Source organism: Calypte anna, chromosome 10, assembly GCF_003957555.1.
Source record: "Calypte anna isolate BGI_N300 chromosome 10, bCalAnn1_v1.p, whole genome shotgun sequence".
Classification (NCBI taxonomy): Eukaryota; Metazoa; Chordata; class Aves; order Apodiformes; family Trochilidae; genus Calypte; species Calypte anna.
In genome coordinates, this window is record NC_044256.1 from 22,559,592 (window position 1) to 22,578,008 (window position 18,417).

Genomic DNA, 18,417 nt, shown 5'->3' on the forward strand with positions numbered 1-18,417 from the left:
TTTGTAATGCTTTCCTGTCCCAGTACTGCAGCATCTCCATGGGCTCACCAGCACTGAGCAATCACCCCTGGGGCCACCCTTGGACCATCATGGCTTGGGACGTGGCTGGGCCTCTGGTGCCAGGCTGCTTTCTCTGGCACTGACAGCTCCACCATCACCATCAGTCCCTCTCCTGAAGGCTCCTTCCCTGGTACAGCTATTTGATGTCAAACCCATTGGATTCCTGACTCTCCTGTCAGAAGATGAAGACTTCCCTTCATGGCTGAGTGCCCATACAAGTCTCCAAGGATGGACTGGTGCCTGTATCTTCTTTCCTTCTCTGTAACAGCATCTTAGAGAGCTGCACCATAAGGCTGAGAGGAGGAACAGAGCACTGATTATCAGCTATCTTGAGGCTCTGCAGAGGGAGGAAACGGATGAGAGGAAATGGTCTGAAGTTGTGCCAAGGGATGTTTAAATCTGGTATCAGGAAAAAATTCTGTACTAAAAGGGTGGCTGGGCATTGGCACAGGCTGCCCAGGGCAGTGGTGGAGTTCAAAGAATAAGCAGATGTGACACTTTGGGGCCTGGTTTAGTTGGCATGGTGGTTGGACTTCAGGACCTTGGAGGTCTTTTCCAAGCTTAATGATCCTTTAACGTTTGCCTGCTCAGCTCTGGTGTGCTCAGAGCTCCAACACAGAAGATTCAGGCACCAAAGCCTGCCCTCCATGAATCCTGGTGTGGGCTCCAGTGCCTGGAGCAGAGTTTTCCATGGGGCATGCTGCTCTCCTGGCTCACTGAGAGGGAGCTCAAGGAGGTTTTTTCCCTCCAGCCCTCCAGATCTGCCCACTGAAGGGGGAATGAGGCAGCCTCACCCAGACTGGCTATGAAGGGAGAAAAACTTGTCCTACCTGTAAAGCAAACTGAGCATCTCAATGAGATATTTTACAAGGCTGCTGCCTATTAAAGAGGAAGGGAAAGGAGGAGCCACGTGGTGTCAGCTCCAAAACCCACACACCTGGTGAGGAACTGAACAAATCACTGTCCCCACTGACCAGTCCATAATTCTGACCACTGGAAAGATCACCAATTGCCTTTGTCAGAGTTCTACAGCAAAACCAGCTGCAGTAAATAGTGGTTGCTATATGGAAAAAAGAGTTAAAAATCTTTTCCAGCCAGGGACTGAACCCAGCTTGCTCTGCCCTGCAAGCCACAGAGAGGCTGAAGCACTCCCAGTCACCCACGTGCAGGCCCTAACACCAAGAAAAAGAGTTTTCAGAAGAGTGGATCTGCTCATAGTAAATAACCAACAGAATTCTCTCAAATCCTTAAGACTGAAAGAAACAACCCCCCTGATTCCCAAGGCTGTGAAGGACAGGAGGAGGTTCTCACATTCAGCACTTCCTGCCGGAGCGTGGCGGGCTCCACGCAGCTGATCAGACGAAGCAGCAGGTCCATCATTGCTGATGTGTCTATATGCTTTAGCACCAGGCTAATGAATTTCTCTTTTTTCCTTAAAAACGCAATCACCTAAAAAGAAAAGTGTCATCATCAGTTGCTAGAACAAGATACAGACAGGACACACCTTCTCCTTCTTGTCTCAACCAACCAGTCCTGAAGCAATGCAGCTCCTGGGCTGAGAAATCCTCCAGAGAACAAGGGGAGAAAATTATGTTCTTGTTTCAAGGCAATCCTAAATCAACTCTTTTTGGGTATCTTTTCTGTCCTCTCTGCCACAAAGAAACCCAAGCCCACAGATAAAAAAGAGCATTAAGATGCTGGTGATGCTGGAGAATCTTTCATTCCACCAAGGCTCTCTGACAACCCCCACGTAAAATATGAACTTTGAACTGGGACACGTGTGCCTAACCCAGTGCTCAGCTCCTGTTTGCAGCACCCCTGTTAGAGGCAGGAGACAGAGGCACTGCTAATTTCATGGGATGATTCTGGGCAGTGACCAAGGGATGCATCCCTGTGCCTCAGAACAAAAGATAAAGGCTTAGCTGGGGCACAGGAATACCCCAGTGCTGCAGATCTGAAACTCAGACTAGCTGGAGGTGTTTAAATGAGCCAGCAACTCAACTGAGGAGCCCAAAGAACTTTTCACAGCCTACATTTCAACTCCAACCTTCAGGAGCAGAGCCAGCTAGTCTCCAGCTCTAAGAACCCAAGGAGATGAGGAGGGCAGGGTTGATGCTGCCACCCGACAGCCGGCGCAGTGGATTCAGTGGTGCTCACAGCAGGACAAAGCTCATCACTACCTGTTCCGTTTTCCTGGCAATGAGATTCCCAATAGTCTTACTGAAGAAACTGGCAAGCAAAGGGTTCAGAGGAGGCTCGTGATCCAGGAAGTCATAGAGGATGTTGAGCAGAGTCTCATCCCCTCCCAGCTTGTCGTTGATCTGCGGCACATCGGAGGTCAGCAGTTCACAGGCTGTGTTGGGGTATCTGGAAGGACAGAACCAGAGCAACTAAAAGTGAAATGAAAACTCTCAAGAAAATCTTCCCATGTTAAAGTTACATACCAAAGAGAACTGTCCTTCCTGGAGACAGGGAGCAAAGAAGGAAACACATGAGAGACAGAGGTTACCCCATTAATGGCACGTTTTGAGCAGCACTACTGCCTGCAGCACTTCATCTGGGGGTTTAACCACTGATTTCTGCAGCTCAGCTGCCTCCAAACTGCAGCCACTTCTGAGCTGTGGAAGCTTTACCAGCTGAAATGCTCAATCAGCTCCAATACACTTAAAATCCCTTAAAATCTTTCGACGTGAATCCATCTGCACAACCAAAAGCAGCCCCCAAACTGCAGGCTGATGTGAAGAATGCACACTGAGCAGCTCTCTGTCATCTCCCTGCAAAATCATTCCTTCCACTACTGGAGCTGAATCTACAATCAGCATCTTTTTTTAAAAAAGGAAAAAAAAAATCACAAGGACTAGAATTTGGAGAGAAAACTGCTAAGAAATAAGCATACACTCTGTACAAGCAACCAGCTCACAGCCAACCTTTTGACCTTCTGCTTTTCAGTGATGTCTGGAAAATTAACTTGTTTTTTCAGAAAATATTCCTGTGCCTGATTTAGATAACTCTGCACATTTAAATCAGAACATGAAATTGTATTTGACAGCTAATGAAATCCTTTCTTTCCCCCTGACCCTGTTTCTTGCTCTTCCAGGTGGTGCTTTTAGAAACAGGTCAAGTTTATGATCAGAAAATGTAATAACATGTTTGAAATCAGGTTTAGAATTAGACAAAGTGTCAATTAAAAACAAAAATGCTTTTTGGACTGTTGGTTTTGCTTAAAGACTGAAGTTTATTTGGGTTGAAATCCTCTCCTAAAAGCCAGCTGTACTTCCAGCTCCAGGGTCCTGCTCAGCAAACACCTCACTGGTCCATGATGGAGCAGGGGGTGTCCTGCACACAGCTACACCACCAAAACCCACACAGATAGTTTTTTCTTTTTTTAAAAGCTCACTTCAGCATTTTATCTCTAAGTGGCTAAATGCCATATTCTCCTGGCTTAAGAGAACAAAAAAAGCCCCAGACAGCCTGAGGCTGAGGTTACTGCAGCTCCTTAACCTGGGACACTCAGCCCAGCTCTGGACTTTAACATCATTTTCACTGTTTTGATGAGGTTTCTGATCCTAGGGTCAAAGGGCACCTGGACTTTGTTTTTAATCAGGGTTTACTTTGGCCCTGCTAATTGTTTGAAGACTCAGAGGGGATGTGCCTGTTCTGTGCCCATTATCCACCTTTCCTAAGGTACTTCTGATTCCTTATCAAGTGCAACAGACTAAACCCAAACCCCATCCTTTACCCTCTGAGCATTTTCTCTCTGGAATGGTTATCATTTTTTATACCAAACCAAAGCAGAACTGAACTGTGTTTTAACATCAGCCAAGAGAATGAACAACAACCCTGATAAAACCCCAGAATGCCCTTGCTGCCAATCCACACCTAAGGAGTGCATTCCCTTTTCAGATAAAAACTGTGCCATTCCCTAAGACACAAACCCAACCCATCTCCCAGTAATCAAGGTCTCCCACCTCTTGTACCTTTAGACACAAACCCATCCCCAGGCCAATCCAAACCAGCCCTGCAGCCATGGAGCAGCACAGGCATCACTTGGGATGGAAAAGCCCTTTGGCATCATGGAGTCCAACCACAAACCCACCCCCACCCCATGTCCCACATCGCCAGGGTCTGAAACCCCCCCAGGGATGATGGGGACTCCAGCCCTGGGACAATGCTCAACCACTTCTAGCAAATTAATTGTCCCTAATCCCCAACCCAGACAATTAAGGTGAAACAATATTTCACCATGCACCAAGATTTTTTTCCTAGATTGAAAAAAGGAAAAAGGAAAACAGGAAAAAACCCCACAGCAAAGAGTGGTGGGATCTGCTGGGTCCCTCTCACATCTCCTTGGCATTACAGAACCAGCAGGGAGTGGATTTGCACAAACACCCCTAAATCCTTCTGCCTCTCAGCTCAGAGCTTCTGCATCATCACTTTCCTACATCCCTAACCCAGTTCCCCTCTGACACTCACCAACCAGTGCAGAACCTGAACCTGGACCTGGCCCTTTTCTCTCTCCTCCATTTCTTTTCTTTACCCAGTTACTGCCTGAAGACAGAACCCTTCTGGTACCCCCCCAGAGCCTTTGCATTCCCCTGGAAGAAGTGACCCCACCTGAGGCCACACAAACATCTTTCCTGGATTTGCTGCCATGCTCCTTGGCTTACCCCACACACCCACAGAGGGTTCCACATTCCCACAGCTTCAGACAATTCCTGGGTTAACTTTAGCAAACTGCTTCCCCAAATCCTTTTGTTCCTTCTCACCCATCAATGAGCCACAGTTTCCTTTTATCCACATCTGGACACAACTTCCTTTTGTGAGGATGTATTTCTACCTGTAATCAACTCCCTGGTTTTTAACCAAGCCAGTGCTCTACATCTGGACTTAAAAATCTTGAAACCTTTGTAATCCAGGTTCAGGTTCTGCCTTTGCCACGAGCCCCTTTCCCAGCCCCCTGGTACCCTGGAGCAGAACAACCACCCCAGACTCCCCAGGTGCTGTTCATGATCCTCCTGCTCACAGGGAAGGTTCCTGCTACAAGGGACTTCACAAGAGGGAGGTTTCCCAGAGCCCCAGGGCTGCACCAAGAGTTCTGCTCCTTTTTCTGGCTCCCTGCAAAGGTGTTCAGCACCCTCAGAACACAACCCCTGGGCCTCCCTGGGACACAGACCCTGCCAGGGGGCAAATGAGACCACCCTGTGACAGCCCCTCCTGCTCCCACAGCCTCCACCTTCCTCACACCTCACACCTCACACCTCACCCTTCCCACCAGGGCTCAGCACCCCAATGTTGGGGTGGTCCCACACCCCAATGCTGGGGTTCAACACCCCAATGCTGGGATCCCACACCCCAATGCTGGGATCCCACACCCCAATGCTGGGATCCCATGCCATAATGCTGGGGTCCCACATCCCAGTGCTGGGGTCCCACACCCCAAAGCTGGGGCTCAGCACCCCAATGCTGGGATCCCACACCCCAATGCTGGGGTCCCACAACCCAATGCTGGGGTCCCATGCCATAATGCTGGGGTCCCACATCCCAGTGCTGGGGTCCCACACCCCAATGCTGGGGTGGTCCCACACCCCAACTGCTGGGATCCCACACCCCAATGTTGGGGCTCAGCACCCCAATGCTGGGGTCCCACACCCCAATGCTGGGGTTCAACACCCCAATGCTGGGATCCCACACGCCAATGCTGGGGTCTCACACCCCAATGCTGGGATCCCATACCTGAACTGCTGGGGTCCCACATTCCAATGCTGGGGTTCAACATCCCAACTGCTGGGGTCCCACGCCCCAAAGCTGGGATCCCACACAACAATGCTGGGGCTCAGCACCCCAATGCTGGGGTAGTCCCACACCCCAATGCTGGGGTTCAACACCCCAATGCTGGGGTCTCACAACCCAATGCTGGGATCTCACACCCCAATGCTGGGGTTCAATACCCCAATGCTGGAGTCCCACCCAATGCTGGAGTCCCACAACCCCAGTGCTGGGATCCCACACCCCAACTCTCTGCACACTCAGCTCTCCATCCCCCAGCCCTCTCCTCTCCTCTGCCTTCCCAAGCAGCTCAACCCCCATCACCATGAGGTCTCAGGGGGTTCCTGAGGCCCCCTGGAACATCCCCACGTTCTTCCTGGACACCCAGCCCAGGTCCTGCAGGCCATGGCCTCCTCTGAGCCCCTCAGCTCCTCCTCCCCTTCCCTGGTTTCACACCCTGGGCCTGCCCAGGGATTTGCTGTTCTCCTCCTGGCACTTTCCCTGCTGAACTCCATGACCTTCCATCTCCTGAGGGTTCAGGAATAAAACACTTTGATGGTTCCATTTCCACAGCACGCATCCTTCAGAGCTGCCAGGCCTTCCAAACCTATCAAGTTTCTCCACTGTTCCACTTTAAAAACTTCCATAACCTTTTCTTCAGAGCCAAAATTGGATTCGATTTGGATTTAGAGTCGGCTCTTCCTGCTCAGCCTTTTTTTATTCCAAAAGCTTTCCCAGTTTCTAATAAGCTGAAACCCCTTCTCCTCTCCAGTGCCTCATCATGCTTTGGAAATGCTTCTCAGCTTGGGCTACCTATGGTACTGGGAGCATTAAAAAAACCCCAAAACTTTTATAAAGACCAGTTTTAAAAGATTTTAAAACTACTTTATAAAAATTTCTATTATTTTCCTTGGCTGCTCTGTTCTTGTGAGACCACAGGTGGAGCAGTGTCCAGCTCTGGGGTCCCCATCAGCAGAAGGACACGGAGCTGTTGGAGCCAGTGCAGAGGAGGCCCTGGAGCTGCTGGGAGGGCTGGAGCAGCTCTGCTCTGGAGCCAGGCTGAGAGAGTTGGGGGTGTTGAGGCTGGAGAAGAGAAGGCTGCAATGGGGAGACCTTAGAGCACCTTCCAGTGCCTGAAGGGGCTCCAGGAAAGCTGGGGAGGGACTTGGGACAAGGGCCTGGAGGGATGGGAGCCTGCGAGGGGGAAGGGTTTGGAGCTGGGAGAGGGGAGATGGAGAGGAGATCTTGGGCAGGCAGGGAGGGAGGGAGGGAGAAATGGTTTGGGGTGAGGGTGCTGAGCTTTAGAACCAGGTTGTCCAGGAAAAGAGTCTCTGCCCCATCCCTGGCAGTGTTCAAAGCCAGGTTGGATGGGGCTTGGAGCAATCTGGGAGGGAGGTGTCCCTGCCCATGGCAGGGGGGTTGGAATGAGCTGAGCTTTCAGTTCTCTTCCAAGCCAACCCATTCCAGGATTCTATTTCTTGGGCAGGGAGGGAGGGAGGGAGGGAGAAAGTGTTTGGGGTGAGGGTGCTGAGCCCCTGGGTGCCCAGGTTGCCCCCAGAAGCTGTGGCTGCCCCATCCCTGGAGGGGTTGAAGGTTGGATGGGGCTTGGAGCCCCCTGGGATGGGGGAGGGGTCCCTGCCCATGGCAGGGGGGACACTGGGGGGGATTTAAGGTCCCTTCCAGCCAAACCCCCCTGTGTCTCTGTGCCCAGCAAGTCACTTTGCAGGTCTCATGGCCAGCACTCACTTCCCTCTCCGGGCAGTACAGACTTCCCACCACCTCCCCAGCTCTTCCAGCAGGGATGTTATGGACCAGCTTTAGAGAAGAGAGAGAGCTGGGGATGAGACACAAGCCTTGCCAGCACAGGGCACCACAGCCTCAGGCCTTGACCTCTCCCCACCAGTCTCAACCTCATCTCCCCACCAGTGCCTCCTCACCAGCCTGGCCCTGACCTGCTCCAGACTCCACGCTGCCTCCAGAAGCTGGAGAAAAGGATTTTCATCCTGCAGGTGGAACTCCAAGCCCTGCCAGAGAACACTCTGGTGCTGAGCTTCCCCTTTCAGTGTGGTTTGCTCAAAGGATTTCACTTCTTCAGATATTCTTGCTTGCCCCACCTTTTCCTTACCCTCACCTTGCTGTGGTATTGGGGAAGACTTGATGATCCTGAAGGTCTGTTCCAACCAGAACAATTCTATGATCTGTGTGGTTTCCACTTCCCCCCTTCAGCACACAGGATTAGAGATGTAAAACATCTCCCAACAGAACAGGACCCCAAATCCCATGAGCTGAAGCAGCAGAGTTCCCTGCAGCCTCCTGCACACCCCAGGAACTTGTACTGGTACTGAGACCATGGAACCAGAGAGTGTCAGGGGTGGGAAGGGAGCTCTGGAGATGCCCCAGGGACACCCCCCTGCCCCAGCAGGATCCCCCCCCAGGGCAGCCCACACAGGAACACAGCCAGGGGGGTTGGAAAGGCTCCAGAGAAGGAGACTGCAGCACCTCTCTGGGCAGCCTGGGCCAGGGCTCCCTCAGCCTCACAGGCAGAAGTTTCTCCTCGTGTTGAGCTGGAACTTCCCCTGTTCCAGCTCCAACCCATTCTTCCTTGGCCTGGGCACCCCTGAACAGAGATTGTCCCCTTCCTCTTGCTCCCCAACCCCAGATTAATAAGATCTCCATAAATCCCCCATCCCCTTCTCAGGCAAAGCAGCCCCAGGCTGCAGCACAGGCCCACAGCTCAGCACTCCTCTCCTCTGCTCATTACTGCTCAGCACCAGGACAGTGTTGTCCATCTGCTTCCATCTGATATTTAGGAGCTGAGTTTCCCAGGGGAGCTGTGGAACCCTACAGAGGAAGGGCAAAACTGCTGAGCTGTGACTCCTGATCTAACCCAGGGAACGCAGAAAGCCCCAGGGCTGCTCGTGAGCCACATCCCTGCTTCCAACCTGCACAGAATCTGCATTTCCAGGACAGCAGTGTAAAACAAACACTCCTGGCTCCTCCTCTAATTCAGCTTTTATAGCAGAAGCAGCCAGGCAGAATTCCAAGTCACCACCTCAGGTAATTCTTGGCATTCACTGACCTGGAAACAGTCACCTAAGCTGAGCAGCCCTCTCCCCTGGTGAAGATCCTACACAACCCCACCACTGCTTCAGGGCTTTCATGCAGCAGCAGCAAAACCCAAGCCTGGCCCATGCCCACACCAACAACCTTGTCTGTATTTAGTTACACACACAGCAACATTTCATTTTTACATAAACTTAACCAAGAAAAACAAACTTCCCAATTCCAAATTGTAAGTATTTTCAAGTCTACGTTTTGTTTAAAATGTATAAACACCACTTGCCAGGAGAACCAAAGACATCTCCAGAGGTGAGAAAGGCTCTTGGCAGCACTGAGCCCTCTCCCTTCCTACCAGCAGGTTCTGCAGATGCAGCACACTGAAAACATCACCTTTTTTCTCCAGTTCTTGCTCTTATGGGCTTGACTACTGAAAAGCAAGTTCAAAAATTTGTAACTTGGAAGAGAACACCCATGGCTTGCAGGACAAAAGGCATGAGAGATGCTTTTGAGATTGTTCTGCTGGCAAAGTTCTGAACAAAGAGATTTGTGGAATTTTTGTTCAGACAAACTCAGTGTTAAATCCTTAAAAAAGAACAAAACCTGCTGAAAACTCAGTGCAAACAACAAACTGCTACGAAACCTTTCCCAGCAGCCAAAAGCCCCTTTCTCCCAGGACTGGAGAGGTGACCCCCATCTCCCAGCAGAGCATTCCCCAGGCTGAGCTCTCCCTGTCCCCTCTCTTTGATCAGGACAGAAAGCAAACACCTACTTGAAGCGAACCTTCTCGTCCATGTCCAGGGGGGGCTCATGGGTGATGAGGGTGACCAACTCCTCCATGCAGTGCTGCTGGCAGAGGAAGTCCAGCAGCTTCCTGTTCTGAGCCTTGCACTCCTGTAAGATGTCATCTTCATCCATCAGCTCCTGCAGTGTCACATCTTCCTTGTCCAGCAGCTTGTCCACATGCGACGTCGTGTTCAAATCAAACTTCCAGAACATGGTGATGGGACAGAACTATCTGGAACACAAAGAGAAGGTGAGGAGCATGAGTTCATCCTCCTGCTTCCCTGGATCTCCTTCCTCTCATGGCAACGCCAGCCAGCCCAGACACGTCAGTCCTGTTCACAAAATAAACACCTTTTCACACCAGAAAACCAGGGGGGCTTTGATGACAGCTGCAGACACACCAGACACCTGAAGTCACCTGTAAATCACAGAGATCTGCACACAGAAACTCTTCTGAGGATGAGGTGAGGGAACCCACACTACTGCACTATGGATGCTTTGGGTTACAGGGGTCAGGCTTGGGTTTAAAATTATTATTTTGTATTTGCTCATCAGCGATTATTGCAACAACTGATGATTTGTGTAAGCTGAAGAAAAGCCTCCAGTATATACACAACAGCAAGAGAAAAACATTAAGCTTAATTGGAATGTAATTAAAAACCCCACTACTGGACACTGAGTGGAAACAAGAACAAACTTAGAGCTGAGCTGCTACTAATCATAAAATCACAGAATCAGAGAAGGCTGAAAAGACCTCAAAGGCCATCAAGTCCATCCATCAACCCAACACCACCATGCCCAAAACCCACATCCCAAAGTGCTTCACCTGCATGAGTTCTGCATCCCCCAGGGATGATGGGGATGATGGGGACTCCAGCCCTGCCCTGGGCAGCCTGGGCCAGGCCCTGACAACCCTTTCCAGGCAGAAATTCTTCCCCAGCTCCAACCTAAACCTCCCCTGGCACAACTTGAGTTGTGCCCAAAGTTCCTCTTGTCCCATCCCTTGTTCCTGGGGAGCAGAGCCCGACCCCCCCTGGCTCCAACCTCCTCTCAGGGGGTTGCAGAGAGCCACAAGGTCTCCCCTCAGCCTCCTCTGCTCCAGGATCAACACCCCCAGGGCCCTCAGCTGCTCCTCACAACTTCTCCAGACCTTCTCTTTGCTCTCCAGACCTTCTCCATCTTCTCCAGACCCTCCTCCTTCATCTCCATCCCTTCTCCTTGCTCTCCAGACCCTTCTTCTCACTCTCCAGACCTTCTCCTTCCTCTCCAACCCCTTCTCCATCTTCTCCAGAACCTACTCCTTACTTTCCAGACCTTCTCCTTACTCTCCAGCTCCTCCTCCATCTTTTCCAGCCCCTTCTCCATCTTCTCCAGCCTCTCCTCCTCACTCTCCATCCCTTCTCCTTGCTCTCCAGCCCCTTCCCCAGCTCCATTCCCTTCTCTGGACACTCTCCAGCCCCTCAATCTCCTTCTGCTCCTGAGGGGCCCAGAACTGACCCCAGGATTGGGGGTGCAGCCTCAGCAGTGCCCAGCACAGGGGATGATCCCTGCCCTGCTCCTGCTGCCCACCCCACTGCTGGTCCCAGCCAGGATGCTGGTGGCCACCTTGGCTACCTGGGCACACACCCACCTCATGTTCAGCTCTGTGAACCAACACACCCAGGTCCTTTTCTCTCCTAAATACAAACTTCATGGAACACTGGAATGTTCCCTTAGGCTCAGAGCCACCCCAGAGCTGCAGAATCAGAGCAGGGCTCTGTGCTGGTTGGGTACACACAGCCCCACGGGAGTTCTGGATCTCCAAACCTGCTGAGAGGAAACCTCCTCACCATCACCTTCCCTCACACAAGTCTCACAGGGACATTTTATATCATCTCATCCAAATCACAATCATCATAACTACCCTGACATCAGAGGCTGTATTTCAGGTGAGCTATCACTATGTCCATGTTAATTAATAGGAATAATTCCCTTAACACAACTTTTGCTCACTCCAGAGCACTGCCCTTTGGATTATTCTCACTTTTGAGCCTCTCCTACCACTCACCCTTCCTTCCCATTTGTTTTCCTGATTTTCCTCCAGGTGAGCTCTATTAATAAGCTTTTTCCAGACAGCTTCCCCAGAACACTTTGATTTTTGGAGCACTCAGTAATCATATCAAACTGAGAAAAAGCTCAAACTGATCCCCAAGAAACTCTCCCAGTGCCCTTTTTCTTCTCAGCATTTTCTCTCCTCATTCTGCCCTCTGCCATCTCACCTCAGGATGTGGCTGTTCCACCACAACTCCTACAGGAGCCTTTCCCAGTCCTGCTCTGGCTGTCATACCAAATATCTTCACCATCTCCAGGAAGAAAGAAGATTTACTGATTTCTTGTATTTAGAGCTTTAGCTGCCAAAGAGCGAGCTCGGATTAGTTTGGGGCCATTTAAACCTCTGGTTTTCATCTCATTTTCGTTAACATTGCATGTTTTATTGTTCCCTCCAGGAGCAGCTGAGGACTCATCTCCACTCTGCCCCTGCAGCCTCTCCAAGCATCTTCAGAGAGCGTGAGGTGACCCCAGCTCTGCACCAGCAGAGCTTTGAGCTTCAGAACCAGCTAAGTCAGTCCAGTACCTGGGAATCTGAGCACAGCTTCCCATTTCTGGCTCCTGTTGAGTGTTCCAGACTTCATCCCTCCCCAGACACTGCCTCATCCTCACTCCAGCTGCTCACTCCAGACAGAGGTCTGGGGTTTGTTTTTATTTTGCCCCATCCCTGGCAGTGTCTCAGCCCAGGCTGGATGGGGCTTGGAGCACCCTGGGCAGGGGTTGGGATGGGATGAGCTTCAAGGTCCCTTCCAACCCAAACAGTTCCATGTTTGTATGATTCTAACCAAAGACAAAAAGCAGCTTGGGAAGGAAGAAGCCCTGTGCAGGAGGAGCTGGTCAGCTCCCAGGTCTGGAGATGAGGTGCAAGGAGGGACCATGAGGAGGTGGCATCATTTGAAGGCCAGGGGGATCAAAGGTGTTTCAAGAAAGAAAAAATCATTAACAATAAAAAAACAGAAACAGAAAAAGAGAAGAGTAACTTGTTCCCCACTGACAAAGCCAGTGAGTGCAGCCCAAACAAAGCTCTGGGTAATATCATGAAGCAAACGGGAGGAGAGATGCCAAGGTGCTGCATCCCCAGATGCTGCTGGGGAAATGTGATTTTATACAACAGGACCACAAGGCTTTTTATAACCCAACCCCCATGGCTCTTTCTGCAGCAGCAGCAGCAGCAGCAGCACTCCCTCCAATCATTCATTTTGCTTTCTTCAGCATCCCCAAAACATCCCCACTCCTCATCTGCTGCCAGGGCCACTGCTCCAGGACCCACACCTAAGTGCAGTCCCAACAGAACTTCCAAATTACCCTTTCTAAACAAAATCAAGCAGAAGACAACATGGGTTTTTTCTTTTCCTTCAGGAAGGTCTCTTGCAGAAGGGGGGCACTGCAGGGCCAGGTTTGAAGTTGTATGTTTGAATATCTGAGCCCTTTCCATCGGGGTCCCTTGCCATGTAATGGTCACACTGAGCCTCCCCTGAAGGGCTCAGAGAAACCAATGAATAAAGAGTCCAAAAGAAACACATTTTTTTTTATTTCTAACAATGATGATACTGATCTGCATACTCTGCCTCATCTCAGGAGGGGGAATCAAGGTGAAGAATCAAGGGTCCTTCCCTTGTGTGTTTATGTCCCTAAGGGTCTCTACAGGACAAGGACCTTAACAAAATGAGCAAAAAAAAAGCTTTTGCTCTGCTCCCCCAGGGATCTGGTAACAGACCCCGTGGAGCCTCCAACAGTGCTTCAGAGTCTGTCACAGATAACGTTGTCTGGTCAGAGAGCTTGTTTCCAAGTCCGGTTCATTCTTCCTGCTGACATCTCTATCTCAGGGATTTAGATATCCAAGGTGAGGCTTGAGGAGGCTCTGAGCACCCTGATCTCCCTGAGGGTCTCCCTGCTGACTGCAGGCCTTGGTCTGGGTGCCCTCTGGAGGTCCCTTCCAACCCAAATTATTCTGTGATTCCATGAGTTAGAAGAAATCAAGAAAACCATTGCAAGTTTCCTGCTCATGACTCAGCACCACTGATACAGCACAGCTCAGTCTGAGTGACTGGTGCTGCAAGACTTGGTTAGAAAGGAGACAGCTCAGCTCTGACCCCCAAAGCCACCCAAAGAGCTCCCCCCCACCCCAACCTGCTGCCCTCTGAGCATCCCGAGGCAGAGCTCACCCAGACACTGTGGGGATGCAGATGGTCTCATGCCCAGCAGAACCAGAACCAAGATCCTCATCCAGCAGCACATCTGGAAGGCCACTTTATCCTCTGAAAGTTCCTTTTACACATCAGGGGTCCAACACTTCAAGTCAACCCTGCAGCATCTTTCTGGGGGTCTTGGTTTAGTGCTGGACTTGGCAGGGCTGGGGGAATTCTGGACTTGATGATTTTCATAGAACCCCAGACTGGTTTGGGTTGGAGGGGACCTTAAAGCTCCTCCAGTCCCAAGGGGACAATCTAGGGACCCCTCCCCCAGCCCAGGGGGCTCCAGACCCACCCAAGGTGTCCATGAAAGCTTCCAGGGATGAGGGAACCCTAATTAATGCTCCTTGACTTAATGAGCATGGAATCCTGGAAGGGTTTGGGTTGGAGGGGACCTTAAAGCTCCTCCAGTCCCAAGGGGACAATCCAGGGACCCCTCCCCCAGCCCAGGGGGCTCCAAGCCCCATCCAACCTTGGACACTTTAGGGATGGGGCAGCCACAGCTTCTGGGGGCACCCAGGGGCTCAGCACCCTCACCCCAAAGGATTTCTTCCTATTGTCCAGTCTAAACCTCCCCTCTTTCTCCAGATAAAATCTATTTAAAAACACCAGGGTGGAAGCAGAAAGGAGCATTTGGTACAAGTGGTCACTTTATCTTAAAGATGATGGATAAGCTCCTTGGATGAACTCAAGGAAGAGAATAGAGACCAAAGTGCTTTTTAGACCAGAGCTAAATGCTGCTCATTAAAAACTTATTTTTTTTCCCTAATTTTACTGATAACATTAATTTTCAACTCTTCACTTGCCTGTCTTTCACCTCCCCTCCTACAGCAAAACAAGCCCCAGCCATCTATTGTGGGACACTTATTTTCCTCATCTCTAATTTCCAGTTTTTTAAAACTGGAGAAGTCCTGAGCTGCATGAAGATGTGCTGGAGATTAACAGCTGTGAACAGCTTAAAATAAGCTTTCCATAGCTGGGCATTTCTGCACCAAGCTGCTCTGCCCCCCACCAGCCTGCCTTTATTTGTACCCAGGCTGCTTACAGCCCTGTGGATGTTAAAAACACTCCTGCCACAGAGCTGCTCAGGTTTCCTTCCTTCAGCAACAGGGGAGAAAGAGCTAAATCAGAATATGAGGACATCAGTACAAACATGGCAGGGGCCCAGCTTTGCATTCTTGCTGCTCAAGATAACTCCTGGTGTTTTTCTTCTAAAGCTGTTTCTAGGTCTTGCACTTGGGTAAAAGAAGACTGAAATGTACTCACCTCCCCTGCTGGGACCCCTGCCCAGCCTCCAGGATTCCCCCAGCAGTGGAGGGGGCAGCAAGAGGCACCAGGAGCTGCTGGGCTGCCCAGGGAATTCCATGCAGCTCAGGCTGGGGGGGACTCCACAGCTTCAGGAAGCAGAGATCAGGGGGATGTGGAGCAATTCTGCCTCCCCAGAGAGCCAAGAAATGCTCAGTGCCAGCACTGGGGGGGACTCAGCCCCTCTGACCCCCAGGTGCTTCCATCAGCTCTGCAGCAGGTACTGCCACTCACCTGGGACACATCCCAACCATCTCCAGATCACACCCAGGGATCCCTGCTGGTCCCACTGAGCTCTGGACTCGGGATGTTCACAGATGTAAAACAAAGATTGGAGCTGCTCATTTCCCAGCAGTTAATGCAGTCCCAGCTGCAGGGATTTGATCTGGGCACCCAGCTCACTGAGCAGCTTCCTTAAGATCATTATTTTGCTTTACACCTCAGTTGAGCCCAGGTATATTTCCAATCCTTATGGACAAGCAGCACCTGCCCTGCAGCAGCACTCAGCACCAGCAAACTTCAGAAGGGCAGCTCTGGAGCAAGAGGGTCTGGCAAGCTGCAGGGAGAGGTGGTCTCACAGCTCACCATGGGCTCTGCTGCCTCCTGCCCATCACCTCTGGAGCCAAAATAAAACAAAAATCACCACTGATTTGTTCTCTTCCAAAAGGAGGACTCTGGGCAAGGCAGGTGAGCTCTGTCACCCTGAGGGCTGCCACCAGCAGAGCTCTGACAAACCTGGCATGGGAATGCAAATCAAAGGACAAATTTCATACTGCAGTTCACAGCAAGAAACACACAGCAGGGTCAAAATACTGTTTTAGAGTAGATTTGAGTCATTTCTGCTAAGGATCAGCTTTTAAGGAAGGCAGACACTGGGAGGAGGCAGGATCCCTGCCCATCAGAAGCAGGGGGGTTACTCTGGAACCAGGGAAATTCCCTCCTCTTGCCCAGGGGGAGAGCTCCGAGCCCTCAGAAGGTGCTCACATTACTCCTGAGTATTCCAGTTTAAGGAAAGAAGTTTTCTCTAACCCAAGTTGCCATTTTTTAGGATTAGCTGCTTTGATTTGATGGGTGTAGAACCAAACTGTCCTTCCAACTCCTGCAATTTGCCAACTCTCCACTGCATGAGCTTTTTAACATGCAGAAGGAACACAGAGGCTTCAATCAAGACCCAGGAAAACACACAGAGCAGCCCCTGGCTGCACAAGGACTCTGGGGCAGAGGTCTGAAAACATCAAATTTAAAGAAAAATAAAATATTTCCCTCTTACTGTGTCTGTTCCAAAGGAAGCACCACTTCTTATCTTACTCTTTATAAGAGTTGATTGTCAAAAGTCTCTTTGCTCTCCTTGGGGTTTTTTTCCTTACTTTTGATTCTCTGAATTCTGCATGTGCATTATTTTGTGCAGGATTCTTCCTGTGGTCAGTTCCATTGCCTTGCTGAGTACGGGCAGATCCACAAAACCCCTGCAGCATTTTCCAACCTTTTAGAATGCTCCAGGCACTCCAAGATCAGTTAAAATGAAGATGGAAAGCCAGGAGTCACCATGGGGAGCTCCTGGAAATGGGAAGGAAGTTCCCAAGATTTACTGATTTCTGAATTCCAGCCTATTTAAGCCCATTCCTGATAAAACGTTTAACATTTTCCATTTAGTTACCAAGTGGAAACACATGGAAATGCTGAGAGAAGAACATTATTGTTTCCAAAAATAAAGTATTTTTTAATCCTTCTGCCTTTCCTGCAGCATCCTTTCTGTTACAAAAAGACAAAGGACAAACCTAACCCCAGCAGCTGTCAGAGCTGGAGAGGTTCCCTAAGTCCCACTTAGTTCATTCTGTCTCTTCAGCCTTGACAGGTATGAATTCCTGATGTGCATTTTAAGGTTATTTTATGGTTTTGGGGGTGTTTTTTGCTAAGTTTTAATACTAAGCCTCCTCTGTTTCCTCTCTAAACATAAATAATTTCAAGCTTTGCTACACAGAGCAAAAGAGAAGAGGAAAAGAAGAGGGAGAAGAAGAGGGAGAAGAAGAGGGAGAAGAAGAGGGAGAAGAAGAGGGAGAAGGAGAGGGAGAGGGAGAGGGAGAGGGAGAGGGAGAGGGAGAAGGAGAAGGAGAAGGAGAAGGAGAAGGAGAAGGAGAAGGAGAAGGAGAAGGAGAAGGAGAAGGAGAAGGAGAAGGAGAAGGAGAAGGAGAAAGGAGAAAGGAGAAAGGAGAAAGGAGAAAGGAGAAAGGAGAAAGGAGAAAGGAGAAGGAGAAAGGAGAAGGAGAAAGGAGAAGGAGAAAGGAGAAGGAGAAAGGAGAAGGAGAAGGAGAAGGAGAAGGAGAAGGAGAAGGAGAAGGAGAAGGAGAAGGAGAAGGAGAAGGAGAAGGAGAAGGAGAAGGAGAAGGAGAAGGAGAAGGAGAAGGAGAAGGAGAAGGAGAAGGAAAAGGAAAAGGAAAAGGAAAAGGAAAAGGAAAAGGAAAAGGAAAAGGAAAAGGAAAAGGAAAAGGAAAAGGAAAAGGAAAAGGAAAAGGAAAAGGAAAAGGAAAAGGAAAAGGAAAAGGAAAAGGAAAAGGAAAAGGAAAAGGAAAAGGAAAAGGAAAAGGAAAAGGAAAAGGAAAAGGAAATTCTCTCCACTTGCAGCACCTGAGTGAGGAAGCTTTAGGGCAGACCTGGAGCCACCCAGGAGCTCAGCACCACTGCAGGGAACAAAGTGCCACCTGGTTTAACTTGGTGACACAGGATTTAAATAACCCACAAAGAAAAGAGCTGGACCAGGACAGTGAGACTGAGACTCACCTGAATTCCCACTGGAATATTCTGCATGTGCTTCTCAAACAGCTTGAAAGGAAAGCTCAGTGTGTGTGTGTGTGTGTGTGTGTGTGCAGCTGGTTCAAGTGTAAGAAACACCTCAAAACCAATGTGAAAAGAAAAAGCAAAAGGCAGCAAACAGGGCCCCAAAAGAACCATTGCTGCTCCTTTATAAGTTATCTTGAAAGATGAACAGGAAAGGCAGCAACATTTACCAGTGATAAAGAATGAGTTAGCTTAAACATCCCAAAGCTGTCAGAAGAGCTGCAGAATGATGTCATGTTAATAAGGCACTGGACAATGAAAATGCAGATTTAACCCAGTGCTGGCAGAGCACAGCTCTGTTTAGGGGAGAAGCCCCACTCAGCACCAG

The 18,417-nt window shown here is 50.1% G+C and overlaps 1 protein-coding gene across 1 annotated transcript in view; it reads right to left on the reverse strand.

Annotated features, from left to right (window-relative positions):
• LOC103537551 (serine/threonine-protein phosphatase 6 regulatory subunit 2) overlaps positions 1-18,417 on the reverse strand; it is an 82,528-nt gene that overhangs the window by 45,228 nt on the left and 18,883 nt on the right. The window contains 3 exon segments of the mRNA XM_030456691.1: positions 1,372-1,509; positions 2,241-2,427; positions 9,656-9,901. Of these exon segments, the coding sequence (XP_030312551.1) occupies positions 1,372-1,509; positions 2,241-2,427; positions 9,656-9,882 (552 nt within the window). The 5' untranslated portion in view covers positions 9,883-9,901.